The 16,440-nt window shown below is 40.7% G+C and overlaps 1 protein-coding gene across 2 annotated transcripts in view; it reads left to right on the top strand.

The window, feature by feature from the left end:
* map2k7 (mitogen-activated protein kinase kinase 7) overlaps positions 1-15,792 on the top strand; it is a 110,506-nt gene extending 94,714 nt beyond the window's left edge. For both annotated transcript variants that reach the window (XM_048522050.2, XM_048522049.2), the window contains 2 exons: positions 1,366-1,411; positions 4,781-15,792. In XM_048522050.2, the coding sequence (XP_048378007.1) occupies positions 1,366-1,411; positions 4,781-4,918 (184 nt within the window). In that variant the 3' untranslated portion in view covers positions 4,919-15,792. The remainder of the gene's footprint in view (positions 1-1,365; positions 1,412-4,780) is intronic.
* Positions 15,793-16,440: the final 648 nt, after the last annotated feature.

Raw genomic sequence — 16,440 nt, 5'->3', positions numbered from 1 at the left:
AACTTTTTTTTTACTCTGTGTGGTTCATATGTCTGAGGATGTGGTGGATGCAGGTTCAGTTAAAGCATCTAAAAGATATTTGAATAAGTAGATATTATAGATTCATAGAATCCTTAGAGTGCGGAAACAGGCCCTTCGGCCCAACAAGCCCACACCGATCTTCAGAGCATCACACCCAGATCCATCCCCCTATAACCCACCAAATCTACACACCCCTGAACATTACGGGCAATTTAGCATGGTCAGTCCACCTAGCCTGCACATCTTTGGACTGTGAGAGGAAACCCACGCAGATACGGGGAAAACGTGCAAACTCCACACAGACAGTTGCCTGAGGGTAGATTTGAACCTGGGTCCTTGGTGCTGTGAGGCAACCAGTGCTAACCACTGAGCCACCATGCCGCAAGTACGTGGACAGGAAAGGTTTGGAGGGATATGGGCCAAGCACAGGCAAGTGGGACTCGTTTGGTTTGGGAACAAATTCGGTGTGGATTAATTGGATCAAGGGGTCTGTTTCCAAGCTCAATGACTCTGTGCAAAATCAAGAATATGCCTAAGGCCACCACTTACGTGCCTGACAACATCTCAGATTACCCTGGAAAGGGAATGTGTCTCAAACATTTGAGCAGCAGGTGAAACTAGCCACTTCTCACTGCTGCTGTTCGGTAATAACATGGGAGATACTCTCCACGAGCAGGGTGCTGTTTTCAAACCAAAAAAAGTTTTGTCCAGCACATGATTAGTAATGTGTATCAGCTTCAGTGCCAGTATGAAGCTAGGTACGTAGATTGTATGCCCCAGTAACTGGTGGATTGTATCAAACAGCACATCGCTTTGTCTGACTTCGAGAAATCGCTCCAGTCCCTCAGTACTGCTGCCAGCATCCGACAAAGTAAAACTCCTCAAATTGGCTCTTCTCCTTCAGCCATGAATTGCTTTTCATAACAAAAATAGCAAAGTACTGCAAATAATGCCACCTGAAACTAAAACAGAAAATACTGGAAATATTCTGCAGGTCAAGCACTGTCAGGACAGTAACAAAATGAGTTAACCTTTTCATGTCAGTGACTTCTGACTCTTTGACATAATTCTACATTTCCCCACTCTAGCACTTGTTGCAAAGATATCCTGAGGCCACCACCACCTGACAGTTTCTTTATTTAGACCCGTTAAATGCTGTGGCCAAGCGCACCACGAAGTATGTCAAGATTCACTTCATTGAAAGCATTTCTATTCCAACAGACCGAGACTCACCTCAATCTCTGCAGGATTTGGATTTGCCCAGGCATGAGAGCACAGCAGTATGTCTTGTGTTTTTAATTTTAGCTTATCTTCTGACACATCTCTCTTTTCTTCTCCTATTAGCCTTACAAAGGATCACAGGAAGAGACCAAAATACAATAAGTTGCTTGTAAGTATTGTAATGTTATAGCTTAATAAGAACTGTTGGTGTTTAAATAAAACTACCCCAGTTTCTCTATCCCACCACTTATTAGTGGTGGAAATGTTTTGGATTGAATTGAGATTGGTCTAGCTCCAAAGTAAAAGGTTAAGGGAGGATGGTACGCAGTAAGTGCACTTCAGTTGATCAATTATGCTTTTTCACAGTCACAATTTGCCCATGCCTGTTTTCTCAATACATTTGTTTCCACTCTAACAAGGAAAGAAATATCACTTCAGAGATAGTAGGAACTGATGATGCTGGAGAATCTGAGATAACAAGGTGTAGAGCTGGATGAATACAGCAGGCCAAGCAGCATCAGAGGAGCAGGAAAACTGATGTTTCGGGTCTGGACTGGACCCTTCTTCAGAAATGCTGAAGAAGGTTTCGGACCCAAAACATCAGCTTTCCAGCTCCTCTGATGCTGCTTGGCCCACTGTGTTCATCTAGCTCTACACCTTGTTATCTAAGAAATACCACTTGTCCTGATTCTGGATATTGTGGTCATCTAAGTAAATCACATTTAGGTGATCCTAATGTAACTTGTTTTAGTGTAAGGGTATTTTTTTAAGAAGTACAAAGATGAGAATGTTTGATGAGGAAGAAGGTGAAAAACAACCTTTCCTGCATTATGCGAAATATTGGAAGTGAGAGACTAGATTGACAAAGGGAAATATTAAAAGGATGCACACTAAGTATGTTCCAAGAAGGAAAAAGAAGTGTTTTCAACTGGGACCCTATGGATGAATGATTTGGGCATTTTCCTTGAATTTTTTTTAAAAATGCATTCTCAGAGCTGTTAATTTAGAAAGTTAGAGTAAATATATGGAAAAGAGGAAAACTGACACAGAAGTTGAAAGACTGAGAGAATACAAGAGAAAAACAGTTAACACACCAAAAGACAGTATTTTTACATTTTGACAGGGAGAGGATAGTCTGTGTTGTTGAATCACTATGACAGTCCTCATGTAAGAAAAGCAGGATAGGATTCTTGGCAGCGTGGAGGAACAGAGGGATCTTGGTGTGCAGATACATAGATCCCTTAAAATGGCCACCCAAGTGGACAGGGTTGTTAAGAAAGCATATGGTGTTTTGGCTTTCATTAACAGGGGGATTGAGTTTAAGAGTCGTGAGATCTTGTTGCAGCTCTATAAAACTTTGGTTAGACCGCACTTGGAATACTGCATCCAGTTCTGGGCGCCCTATTATAGGAAAGATGTGGATGCTTTGGAGAGGGTTCAGAGGAGGTTTACCAGGATGCTGCCTGGACTGGAGGGCTTATCTTATGAAGAGAGGTTGACTGAGCTCGGTCTCTTTTCATTGGAGAAAAGGAGGAGGAGAGGGGACCTAATTGAGGTATACAAGATAATGAGAGGCATAGATAGAGTTGATAGCCAGAGACTATTTCCCAGGGCAGAAATGGCTAGCACGAGGGGTCATAGTTTTAAGCTGTTTGGAGGAAAGTATAGAGGGGATGTCAGAGGCAGGTTCTTTACGCAGAGAGTTGTGGGAGCATGGAATGCGTTGCCAGCAGCAGTTGTGGAAGCAAGGTCATTGGGGTCATTTAAGAGACTGCTGGACACGTATATGGTCACAGAAATTTGAGGGTGCATACATGAGGATCAATGGTCGGCACAACATTGTGGGCTGAAGGGCCTGTTCTGTGCTGTACTGTTCTATGTTCTATGTTAAATTATAAACATGCTGTGTTTTCAAGGTAGACTTTGAAATTGTATCCCCTTCAATAAAGTGTATAAAGTGGATAATGAAGATTATTATTATAGGACTGGAGAATGGGTGTAGCCAGGTAGCTTTTTAGGGAGCTGGTACAGACACGATGAGTCAAAAAGCCTCCTTCTGTACTGTAATTTCTATGATATGAGAAAGAAATTTTACATCGAGAACTTACTGAAATGTGAGGACCTGATTGGTCACCAGTGACCCTGGGGAAGCTCTGGGAAGTTCTGAAAGCTTAATTTGAAGTTGATCAAAGTTCTTTAAATAGGGAATTTTGCAAGAGGAGTGGAGAGCAGGAAATGGAGCTCTTATCTTTGAGTTATCATGCACATGGCACATGAAGCCATTCAATTTATTGAGTGTATATCAGCTCTCTGTAGTATAATTCATGCAGTTGAATCCCTTCATTCTGGATCCATAACCCTGTAAATTTATTTCTTTCAAATGCCTATCCAATTTCCTTTGAAATCATTAATCACCTCTGCTTCCACCACCGTTGTGGGCAGCAAACTCCAAGTCATTACCTGAGGTGTGGAGTGGAGCCCAAATTCCATTCAGGTCATACTTGGAAAATCCAATCCAAATATTTCTCTATCTCAGCCATAAATGTCCTTGTGTAAGAGTCCCCACAGCCCTTGGGGACCGAGAATTCCAATGATATCAAGTCTGAAGAAATTTTCCGTTATGTCTACTCTAAATGATTGGCCTCTTATCTTGAGACTGTGTGTCCTGTATTCCAAGTTTCTCCAGCAAGTGAAAACAACCTCTTAATAACGATCCTGTCAAGCCCCTTCGAATCACGGATGTTTTAATGAGATTGCCTTTCATTATTCTAAACTCCAGAGGCTATAGTCTCAATTTACTAAGTCTTTCAACATAGGTCAGCTCTCTCAACTCAGGAGCTAATCCAGTAAATCTTAACTGTTTTACCACAAATGCAAGTATATCCTACCCTAAATATAGAGATCAATACTTACTCAAGTGTCGTCTCAACAAAATCCTTGCATAAATTGCAAGACTTTATTATGCTTGTATCTCAATTCCCAGCATGCCGTATGTTTCTTATTCCTCGATGAACCTGTATGTTGGCTTATTGTTGTCCGTGTGTGAGTACACGAAAGCCTCTGTGAACATCAGTGTTTAAAGTTCCTTGCTTTCCTCTTCTTCCTACCAAAGTTAATAGGCCCAAAGGTTCACATGTTATCTGCCATCTGTTAACACTCTTAACCTGTCTATATCTTTTTACAGCCTCTTTGCATCCTCCTCATGACTTCTATTCCTACCATGCTATGTACCATTAAACATTTTTAAGGTAGTAATCGAGAAAGAAAATGAGCCTTAAATGGTAGGATATTAAAAACAAATCTTGCGAGATGTCACTACGATCAGATCAGAGCTTAAGGCAAACAGTGTTCTTGACTTCAGTGTTCAGGCTGCACGGGTGCAAGATCACAGATGTAGTTTCATTCCCTTGAAAGACTAGAAATGCAGTGGAAGATTTCCTGGGGTGTTATCTAGGATGGACGCATGCATGAGTGAAGAAGTTTATGCTTTTTTGTATTCTATTATTGACTTGAACAACCTTCTCTTCTGTCACTGCAGGAACACAATTTCATTAAACGTTATGAGACATTAGAAGTGGACGTGGCTTCGTGGTTTAAAGAAGTCATGGCAAAGACTGAATCCCCACGAACAAGCAGCATCCTCAGCCAGCAGCACCTCCCCATCTTCTCCAGGTAGCCAGCAGAGCAGCAAATGGACATGCAGGGGACAGGAGAGGGGATTGGAATCGGCAAGTCACCGCCAACACCCATGCCATCAAGTCAAGGCTCCTGAGACCAATGAATTGTACTTAGCCTATCTATGGTCTTTCTGTCTAATGTTGTGATCTTTTCAATTGACTGAGGAGTGTGGGCTGTTGTGCTTTGAAGAGCAAATAAGGAAAGGTGTCACGTGCCACATCTTGAACTGAGGTTTTGTCTCATTGCTACTGTGAAAAGCTGACATGCTGCCGTTAATTTCTGCCCTTCCCCTTTAATCTCTCCTCACAGAATACATGGTCATTGCACGCTGCAGAGGAATTGCAACTTTATATAGTGTTTAAATATTACCGGGTTATGCACTGTGATCAAGGAAAGCAAAGGATTTTACCTAATTTATTAAATCTGAAAGTTGAAAGTGTAGCTGATGTGAACTCTCAATGTATTAGTGTGCAGGCACCTGTTATTATGATAGTTTAGTGTGTTTCAAACGCATGAGAAACTGCTGCTTAATTTTATTTCAAACAATGACAAGGGTTCATATCTGAGAGGCTTGCAGAATTGCTGTTCGCAGTGAAAGTCTGGCAGAATATACCAAACCATTTTGCTTGTATTTTTTTCTTGTTTGTTTTGGTGCAGTGTGAGATGATGCACGCCAATGGCAATACTGGGGTTCGCCAATACTGGGTGATAAATGTCAGACTATCAAACATCTCACAAACAGCATCCATGGGCAACTGAAGAGATTGGGTAAACTGTCAGTGCTGCTGCAGTCTCAAATCGCATGTGTGCTGGCAATTTATATATTTTTTTCAAACTCTGCATAATTAATGCTGTACGTACGGGTGCCGGTGTAATTTGGGTATTATGCCAGTGACCAAGTTGCCACTGGTTTTCCTCATGGTTGCTAAATGCAACCCATTGTCAAGCTTAATGGATGATTTGTTTTTTAAACCTGGGAGCAAATGGGGTAATGATTGTGAATCCTGACAAACCTCTTTTGATTTCTCTGCACTTGCCTCTAATATATTCACTGCTAGGATGCGGTGCAGCTGATTATTTCAGTTTCCTTTTGTTCCTAACTATTACAGTTGTATAGAACTTTTTAGTTAGGCAACATTTGGAATATTGTGTACTGTTCTGGCTGCCACTCTACATGAAGGGTGTGGGGGGCATTGGAGAGAGTACAGAAATGGGATGTTGTCTGGTTTGGAGAGTATTAGTTATGAGGAGAGGTTGAACAAACTTGGCTTGTGCTCACTTGAATGTTGAAGGATGAGGAACAACCTAATGGAAGTTTGGAAAACTATGAGAGACATGCTGGGAATGCATAGTTGGAGCCTCTTTCCCAGGGAAGAAGTGTCAGTTTCTAGGGGGCATAGTTTTAAGTTAAAAGGGGGTAAGTTTCAAGGAGATGGGAGAGGCAGGCTTTTTTACATGGGATGTTAAGTGCCTGGAATGCGTTGCCAGAGGTGATGATGGAGGCAGTTACAATAGCAACGCTTAAGAGACATCTGACAAATATCTGAATAGGCAGGGAATAGATGGATATGGACCACATAGAGACAAAAGGTTTTTCATTTAGAAAGGCATGTGACAGTGAGTCTTGGTGGGCTGAAGGCCGGCATCTTCTGTCTTTGTTTTTGACACCAGCTTAGGTGATGATTTGCTGTTTGAAAAGTTTCAGCTGTCAATAAAAAGCTTTACAAAGCTGTCAGACCAGGCCCTGTCAGCAGCCTTCTAGTTGCTGCCTGGTTCAGTTGGAAACCCTTGCAGGTTAATGAGCTGTCATCTCATTTTTAATTTTCTTCAGTCAGTTTTGAAACAAGCTGAAACACAAGGTTGGCATATGGCAAATAAGGGTTTGTGCTTATCTCCCACAGTTTGTATCTGGGATTGGTCTGTTCCTTTGAGCTCTAATGCAGGGAGAATTAAGCAAACTACGCAGTTGAATTCAGCTAGTATTGCTATTGTGTTTTGAGACTTAGACTTCGATTTTCTGGCATTAAATTGCCTGTTCCTTGGGCCATTCTGGCACATTGAAATCAAGTTATGATACTGAAGTACTGATTGTGCACTAGTGTCAGTTGGTTGCAATATCAAACCAATTAAATCATTTATCTCAATCTTTAACATTGAAATTGTCCAAATTGCAAATTGTGACTTTGAGGATTTACGTAAAATCATGTCAGTTGGGTTTTTTTTATTATTTCGCTCTGACTTTATCTTCTCCCAAAATGGCCTTGACGCATCAGGATTAAATCATGGAGCTGGCCTGAGCACCCAAGATTTCTCAGTCACATTTGTGCTGGGCTAGTATTCCCAGTGCAGTGCTATAGAATGTTTCTATTAATTAAATTGAACCAGCATTATTAGTTCTGAATCAATCTCTATTGTACACTGGTTCAGTGTGAACAGAGCCACACTGTATTAATATTCAGTCCCCGGCACACTTTTGTGGGATTTTCAGGTCCAATCTTTAGTCTGCATTTGAGCAAATAGTTGCTTCACCAAATAATATGATATTTTTTCTTTAATGAACATTTATTTTAAGAGAATAAAATTAAAGACTATAACCTTGGAACAATGCTTACCCTGGTGCCTTATAACTGGAACATGTAATTCCTCTTTCAACACCCAGCCCCCTCCCTTCACCGTACCTAGATTTGGGGAAGCTGAAAAGTCAAACTTCAATTTCATCCTGACTGTAATTTGGAAGGAGCAAGAACCTGTGTATTTAATTTATTGATGGGAGGGAGTTAGTGTTTGTTGGGACTGTGGATTTGGTTAGGCCATAGAAAGAGGGCTGAAGGAAAGTAGTAAATAACAGAGAGAACAGGACATGAATTTAAATGGGTTGTTCAAATGTGAAGAGTGGTGAGGGTGACTTTGTGATGATGGTATCTATTGGAAGTCACTACTCTGTGGGCTACACAAACAGCATGTTTGTTTATCCTCTCTCTAGATTACCCGTATGGGTTATGTTGCAAAGTAGGATGAAGAAGAGACCCTACAAATGCTTTTACCAAAATCAATTTATTCCTGTGAGCAGATAAGAGTGAGAGATAAATTTAAGCATGGTTAAGGGGTGGCACAGTGGCTCAGTGGCTAGCACTACTGCCTCACAGCACCAGGGACTCAGGTTCCATTCCAGTCTGTGTGGATTTTGCACATTCTCCCGGTATTTGTGTGGATTTCCTTTGGATGATCTGGTTTTCTCCCACAGTCCAAAGATGGTGGTTTGACCATGCTAAGTTGCCCCTTGTGTCCAGGGATGTACAGCCTAGTTGAATTAGCCATGATAAATTCAGGGTGAAAGGGATAGAGTGGGGGTGGGGAAGTGTCGGTCTGAGTAGGCTGCTCTTCAGAGGGTCAGCATGGATTTAATGGGCTGAATGGCCTGCTTCCGCACAGTAGGGATTCTGTGATAGCTGCATTTTCCTGTTGTGCTGTTTTTTGTTCTTTGCACTTGCATAAGAAATGGTTCTTGGGTCAACTTTCAGATACAATGTGTGGAGTTCACCAAACAATGAAGTCCATTTGGTGGTTGCAGATATACAGCAAATATATTGGTGTGGAAACTGGATGTTAAGAACTGAGATTGATTATGGTCAGAATACCTTAAGCGATTGGCTAGACAGGATAGTTGTGGAAGGGGGTCTGTGTGCATTGGTGTCCTACAAGGATCAGTGCTGGGATCTCTGCTTTTTGTAATGTATATGAAAATGTAGGTGGTCTGAATAGTATGTTTTCTGGTGACACCAAAATTGATGGAATTATGGATAGTGAAGAAGATTATCTAAGGATACAGCAGGATATGGATCAGTTGGACAGAGAAGTGGCAGATCGAGTATAAATTGGACATTTGAGATATGATGCATTTTGGAAGGCCAGAAGCAGAAATCATGTGATGTGACCAAGCACAAAGCGAAATGCATTGCCGATGCAGCTCCCATTGCTAGCATGTCCAACCAATTCACTACTTCTGCATTAGTCTTCTGGAATATAGGAACTTCACATGACACCTGTTAGCAACTTGCATCGCTCTCTTTACAAACCCTCTGATGTGCTTTACCCACACAGTTTGCTCTTCTTAATTTTTTTTCCTCACTCTGAATTGAGAATTCAGTCAGAATTTGCATAAGTGCCCTGATGTACGCCTGAGTTGTAACAAATGACCTGTGTAACAGTGTTGGACTACTGGTACACAGAGCTCCCCCCTCCATGATTTGGGGTGTGCAATTTGATTGACAAGGCAAGCTAGGTTATGTGGGGTAGACGGGAAAGGGAGTTGAGATCATGACCTTATTGATCAGTGGAGCAGACTAGAAGGTTCAAATAGTGAATTCCTGCCGCCAGTTTTGTGCTCTGAATTGTGTTGTGATTCAAGTTTTTTTAGAAACTTGAAGCCTTTAAATGTTTCAGTGAGCATAAGGTTAACATTCATACTTGTTTATTGAATCCTGCCTGTTGAAACAGAGAAAGGACGTGAACTGTAGAGTGGAGACACAACCTTTTGGACCAGCTGATCTGTAGGTCCAATGTAAAAGGATAAACATTTAGCAACTGCTGCAGTAGTTAAGCCTCTGTGTGAGAACATGGTTATAGTGTTGGATTGCTCAAGTAAAGGTTCAGTTGGAATCACACCAAGGTTATGCAGTCTGTGTTTTCCTTTAAGCTGTAATAGTTATAAAGTGCTGCAGTTTGAAATATAAGGGAAAAGGGATGTGAGAAAGTACGGGTACGTGGGAAGGTCCGAGAGCAGAGAAAAATGTATTGAAGAGGGTAACAAAATGAAATATAGTGGCAATATAAATTTTATTGACATTTCTGTCTTCTCTTCACACGAACTTGCACAGGGCAGTCTTGAACTAAAAGTCTGTTTTCAAAAATTCAGCTTCCCCCACCCACCCCACACCACTTTTGCTCCATAAATCCACAGCTATAATACATTGGTAAGATTTGTTTGATAAAAAGGGATGTCAGCTCAAATGCATAAGAGTGAGGGCAAGTCATTTGCCGATGGACTATACTTCAGCCACCCTTCCATCCCCTTCTTCAGTATCGTTGTTTATTTTCCTGCTTCAAATCCTCCTTCGTGAATAGATGACAGTGAATATTTCCAGCACCTAAAGTCTGCAGACAGTAAGCCACTATTTCATTCTGCATTAATCCTGAAGAAAGCTCCTGTTGCTCAAGGTGTTTTGCAATAAATGATCTATGAAACATTTGCAGGGCAACTTAAAGGAGTTTATAATTTAGGCCTAATAAGATAAGCCATTTAAAAGAAAAACCAAAGAGAAAATAATTACTGAATAGAAGCTTTGATCTTATTGGGAGTTACAATGCTTTAAAATAGCAGGCTACCTTCTGTAAATGATTGTATGGGTAAATCTGCATCATATAACATTGGTTATTTGACTGGTGTTCTCTGCTATTCATATATAACGGGAACTATGACCAACTAGAAAATCAGAGAAGTTTACTGTCACAGATGCTGCAAAGCTTTTGACGTCGATTTGAAAAAGTACTTTGTGCATTAGTGCACATATATGTACGCAATGCACTTGTATAGTTACTGTGCAGATGCATGTTTATGCACTGCAGTGCAACTTCACAGGCTAAGAAGATAATACTTACAATTTGTTTCTGACTGCTAACCTCTTATGCTGGCCTCATGTAATGGTGACAGCATTGGAGAGGTGTTTGAGAGTGGAGGACTGGTTCTCAGGTGAAGCAGTCTGCTAATGTTTCACTTTAATTTGGAATCTTCAGTAACGAATGTGTTTTGCAGAGACTGCGAACCCTACCACTGCTGCCTTTCAAATTGGTGAAGACAAATGTGCATGTTCATGATTCTGGTGGATATTGCAACCACAATGTTTACATCAAGTCTACTATGAGGGAGTGAAACTGGGTCACTGCAGAATTTAGACATTTTGTCCATTAGAACCAAATCATAATGGGTAGTAGAAATTTGGAAGTCTTCCTGCAAAAGACTGAACACTGAAGGTCATTGGAACTTTCAGCACTGAAATCAAAGGAGTTTTGTGAAGTGAGGGATATGGAGCAAAAACTGAACTAAGTTGTACGTCAGTCAAAGTCTCAATTAAATGGCAGAATAGAACTCAGGTGTTGAATGCCCTCATTTTGTTTCCCTTTGTTCAGTAGTCTGTGGGATGAAGTGGAGGTATTCAACTTACCTCTGACTTAGGTGATGAAGCTGTCTAAATTAACACTATCCTTGGGCTGTTTGGTCCTTATTCAAAAACACTATTTTGCCCACCAGAAGACAACATAGATTGGAATGGACTGTAATTGAGGGGTGGGGAAAGGCAGCAAAGACAGGGAATAAGGAGAGAGGTATTGGGCTACTTTGTTGAGAATTCACCCCTGAATTCAAAAAACAGGTTCTGATATGCGTTTAGTCCAACAATCTTAAAAACCACTGAGCAGTGTAATGTGAAATCAGAACAGTGCGGGACTCATTTCTTCCCAGTTTGACTTAGCTTTCCACAAGTTAATTTTTTTTAGGCCCCTTTCTACTGGAGTGCACATCTGTGTGAACAGTTGTTGACTGCACAACTTGTTAGTAGACATTTGCCTTTATTTAACTGTGTGAGCATATACCCTGTCTCAGACAAACACACACATGCATGCACACATAGTGCCTTGATTTAATGTGTGTGTAGTTCTCGGAGCCAGTTTCTCCACTCCTCCCAAACACATGCCAGTGGACTTGGTGTGCAGCCCGCATCTGGGGGCCCCAGTACAAAGCCCAGGCAACAATAATAAGAAATGAATCAATCAAAGTTGTTCAATCTTTTGGTTGGTTGGATGTCCTCAAAAACAAAAAAAATGCAGTTTTATTGCATTTTTATTTTTTTATGCTTTAATTTAGAATAAATTTTTTATTATAATCTCTGCAGTTAACTTCTGACTGCAAAGTCCACACCATTGGCTTATACATTGCATGCATATCACACAGATACAGCCAAAGTGATCATTACATAGAATAGATTGGCCGGAGAAATAGGATATAGATATTCACAGTATATCAATTGCATGATAGTTTTTAGGACTTATAATGGTTTGTGTTATGTTGGGAAAAGTCCAGTATTTCTCTTATTGCTAGTAGTGAGATCACAGCAGGGTGTTTTAGTAGGTTTTTATGGTATAGGCCAATCTCATTTTACATGTCAGGCAGTAGAAATATTCATTTGTAAAATACCGGGTATAAGTAAGAATTTTTCCTTTCTGTATTATTGAAACTGTGTTTGTTAGACTCCATGTTGGAATGTCACGATATAGTGCCAGAGTGATCAGGCTGACTATCGAGTTGATTGGATCCTAGATTTGGGACAATGAAGTTTCTATTTTCTTGCAGTTGCCCAGCCTTGCTACTTTTTGATAGATGGATTAGATAAGTGCTGCAGCTTTGATGTTGGGAGGGGTAAAATGAACATGCACAGTGCTGTCCATATTGTCCAGGGTATCACCAGGGTGCTGGCGAGTGACATTGGATTAGCGCAGCTTACTGCTGCACTTGGTGACCAGAATGCTGTCTCTCTCCTCAAATGCGTTGATTTACATCTATTCACTACTTTCCCGTTTTTACTCCAAACCCCACTTCATCATCCTTCTTGCCAAGCCCCTCAACCCTCTCTCATCTTTCTCTCTGTCGTTTGCGCTTTCTCTCTGTCTCAATTGATTATGCCTTGACATCATTCAGATTGTTCTGCTTCACTCAAGACAGCAGTTGTCATGATGTTGCCCACTTACACAAGGTTTCTCTCACCACTAATCTCCAGATTTAATGCCTACTTTACTGACCAGCAATTACCCTGATGTTTACTCTTGGCAATAATTAACAGTCGCTGACGATTTGACGCTGGGGAGAGGATGAACGCATTCCCAATGTAATATGTTGTAGTGGAGCCTGATCACTGTAGCCACCGAGAGTGACAACCAGTTGTGTTCAGCACTAGCTGAATAAAGTGAAGCTGTTACACATGGATGTAAACAAACTTGAATGGTAGGAAATTGCTTATTATGTGGCTCTTGCATGAATAATGTTTTATTTAAAAAAACTTAAAAAGCTATAATTGATCATTTCTATTTATTTTGTTTCATGTGAGTAGTACAGTGAATGTGTGAGTGGATTCTATCCCATTGTATTTTATTACATCATGTTGTGAAGATCTCAGGACTTTGAGAAGAGCTTGTTCTGACATTGGCTGTACAGATTCTTCCTTTGTAATACAGACCCCACATGTTTTCCACTCCTTGGTTTCATGTGTGTGCAGAGTTTAATTCTCCCTGATACCTCAGCCTGTGAGATATAAAACTCATCAGAGTCTTTAGGCTTAGTTCAGCAAGGAAAGAGATTGAATTGCAGTAGACCTCTGTGTTTCCTTGTATCTTATCTTCTCTTCAAATAAAAGCAAAATACAGCAGATGCTGAAAATCTAAAACAAAGGCAGAGAATGCTGGAGAAACTCAGTAAGTCTAGCAATATCTCTGGAAAGTGAAACCGAGTGAATGTTTTGATTCCAGGATGACACTATTTCAGTTGTTATTAATGATTTTCTAAAGGCATCCTCTATTCACCGCTGCCTCCCCCACCCCATTCCTCATTTGAGGCCAGCAAGAAAAGGAAAACGTCCCAAAGTGACACCAATGGTGGGAGGAGGCTGACTTTGAGCTCAGGTATTTGGCAACACTTGAAGCCTCTCCACGTTTAACTTCCCTCTACATTATGACATTGCTCAAGAATAAAATGAGGTATTAAAACAATAAAGCCCCCTCTGTGAGCAGAGCTCAGTTCCAGCTGCTAATCCATTTTGCTAAACTAAGATTAAGGAAAGATATTGGGTCTGTTTTTACTTCTTGGGAATGTTTGCACATTGAATCTAAAAGTCAGAATTGTGTGTTTCCGTGTTTTATGTAAACATTTATTGCGTTATATTTTTCCCTTTGGACATTTTGAGTTGAAATCATTAGCAAAGATAGACTTGCTCTTATGTGGCACCTGGTCACTGTGTGTGCTCGCTTCCAAAACATCCTGCTGGAGTGATCATCTTTCAGTCAGGATTGTAATTAACCGCTGAGTAGCAGAGCTGTATGTTAGAAAGCATTCGGTTTTGATTCATTGTAGCTGAGGGGTAGTGGGGAAATGCTGCAACTATTGTCAGTGTCCCAAGGGTCATAGTGGATTTGGAGAGGTGTGTGAGGGTTTGTTGGCACATGGAAGAAAAAAATGGAACCCCTCCCCCTTATTTCTATCCAGCACCCCTTATTGGGTATATGTATGTGTCTGTTTGGTGAAGAAAGATGATCACGTTTGCAATTAATTGACTGCTCTACAGACAATCAATGGTTAGTTTCACTGACACTTAATCGCATACACAGACAATCACATTTGCACACATTCACACACATACATTCGCACGCATGCATGGATACACCAATACCTTCACAGTCTCTCTCCCATGCATGTGTGTGCACACTCTCATTCTCTCACAAGCAGACTCACCCAAGTGGACATATAATGATTCCGGCATGAGGCTACAGGATGTTGGGCTCCCTGGGAGTCGTACCTATTGAGGAGGGTGGGATATGGTGAAAAGATTCACAAGCATTATTGGAAGAATTGGAGTTTAGGTGTTTTTAATCAACCCTATTAAGATGTAGATTGATCCATCCCTAGAACAGTGAGACTTGAAGCCAGGTCTTCCAGATCAGAGGTAGGGACTTAACCACTGAGCCGCAAAACCCAGAATTAGAGTTTACTCAATGTTCCCCACTGAGAATGGCTGATTCCTTTTCTCAAAATCCCCAGGCAGTCAGTTGCTGGAATTTAACTCCATGTCAGACTTTAGCTGAGAACAGGATAAGGTTAGCTGTCATATTCTTGACAAGTTTCAAAAAAAGTTCTTGGCAAGTCTCTCGTATCCCTCCAATTGAATGGCTCTTACTCTCAGTTGAATATGTCTGTGTGTTGTAAATTCTGCCCTCTCTGTGGCTCAAGGTATGCCAAATAACTTTTATAACTTCATGAAACATGTTTGACTCTCCTTCTACCTGTTTTCACGCATCTAAATCAGACTGAAAGCCGTTATTCCATGGGGTAGAGAGGGAGAGCAGCAGAAAGATTCCAGCTTAAAATATGTACAAATGATTTTCTGACATTTTATTGTAATGTTTTTACACCAAAAGACAATTTTAATTCTGATGTTTATTTTTTCATTGTTTTTTTTAAAATAGAGCAAAACACTGTAAAACCCCCAAATATTTGTGACATAATTACTTGATGAGTTGCACACTAGTCTTTCACATTAGAATGGCGAAGCCCTTTGAGAAAGAAATGGATAGCTTGACATGATAAGGGACATTTCCCCTCTAAATGGCCAGTGCATAGCAGGATAAATTCCATCTGCCCAAACTAAGCTGCAGCTTTCAAGCTACTGCCTAAATATAATCGATAAACACTGATTTAAAAAATTGTTTTTGACAAATTAACTGCTTTAAGCTAGCCACAAATATTTTTGGTTTTGCAGTGATTGCTGAAATGAGCAGATTTCAAACTCTTTATCCTCTCACTCCTGCTTGAACATATTCCTCAGAACAAAGGACAAAGCTTTGCAGAGAGAAGGTTGCATTTGGTGTAATACAGGAGCAGGAAAATTATCTGAAAAAGGATCCTACACGGGCATGATTTGATTTGACATTTTAAAGACTTAATCATTTTAGACCAGGGACGTACAAGTGAACCAATTAATTTAGCGTTATGGGCACCCAAAACGATTGTATTTTTAAACTCTTTCCAATGTAAACATCAGTAAAAAAAATGTACTTCCCAGCAGTGTGATCTGTCTGTCTTTTTGCAACATTATTGTTCAATAGAGCGAGTTTTGCAGGCAGTCAGATTCTTGACTTTAACTGTGGATCATTTACTGCATTATTTTCCCACCTCCCAGCTGCAACAAGACAGCTTTGTAGCAAGTACTCTGACACATTCTGTACAGTCCAGTACTCCATCAATGAAATATTAGTTAAGAGTCTGCTGTCAGGTGGAAGCACTGATCCATGCATGATGACTAAGAACAATTATTTTTAGGGAATTTCAAAAAAACCATTGAAGTCCCAAGCAGCTTAATTACTTTCTCATTCTAAAATACCTCCCTGATTTGTAACCACATCTTTTAATCTCTTCTGTGCTCCTAACTTGACACCATGCCTCCAAAGCATCTGCAGTACTGAGTCTCGGGCTGTCAGCAAAGGACCTTGTTGACCTGCAAACCAGCACAAGGATCATTACAACCAGTTAGAGTGGACATGGGGAGGTTGCAGCTTAGAGGTCAAATGAGCGGGATTTAGAGAGCATTGAGCAGGGTTGGTTTATTATTGTGCTGAGTAATGTATCCTAAGGTAGTGGCAGCAGGAATTCAGTGGTTAGGTATCAAAGGAAACAGGTTTTGAGAGCAGCGTGCAGCGTTGGAG

Source organism: Stegostoma tigrinum, chromosome 35 (genome assembly GCF_030684315.1).
Source record: "Stegostoma tigrinum isolate sSteTig4 chromosome 35, sSteTig4.hap1, whole genome shotgun sequence".
Taxonomy (NCBI): Eukaryota; Metazoa; Chordata; class Chondrichthyes; order Orectolobiformes; family Stegostomatidae; genus Stegostoma; species Stegostoma tigrinum.
This window is presented reverse-complemented; position numbering and strand designations above follow the sequence as displayed.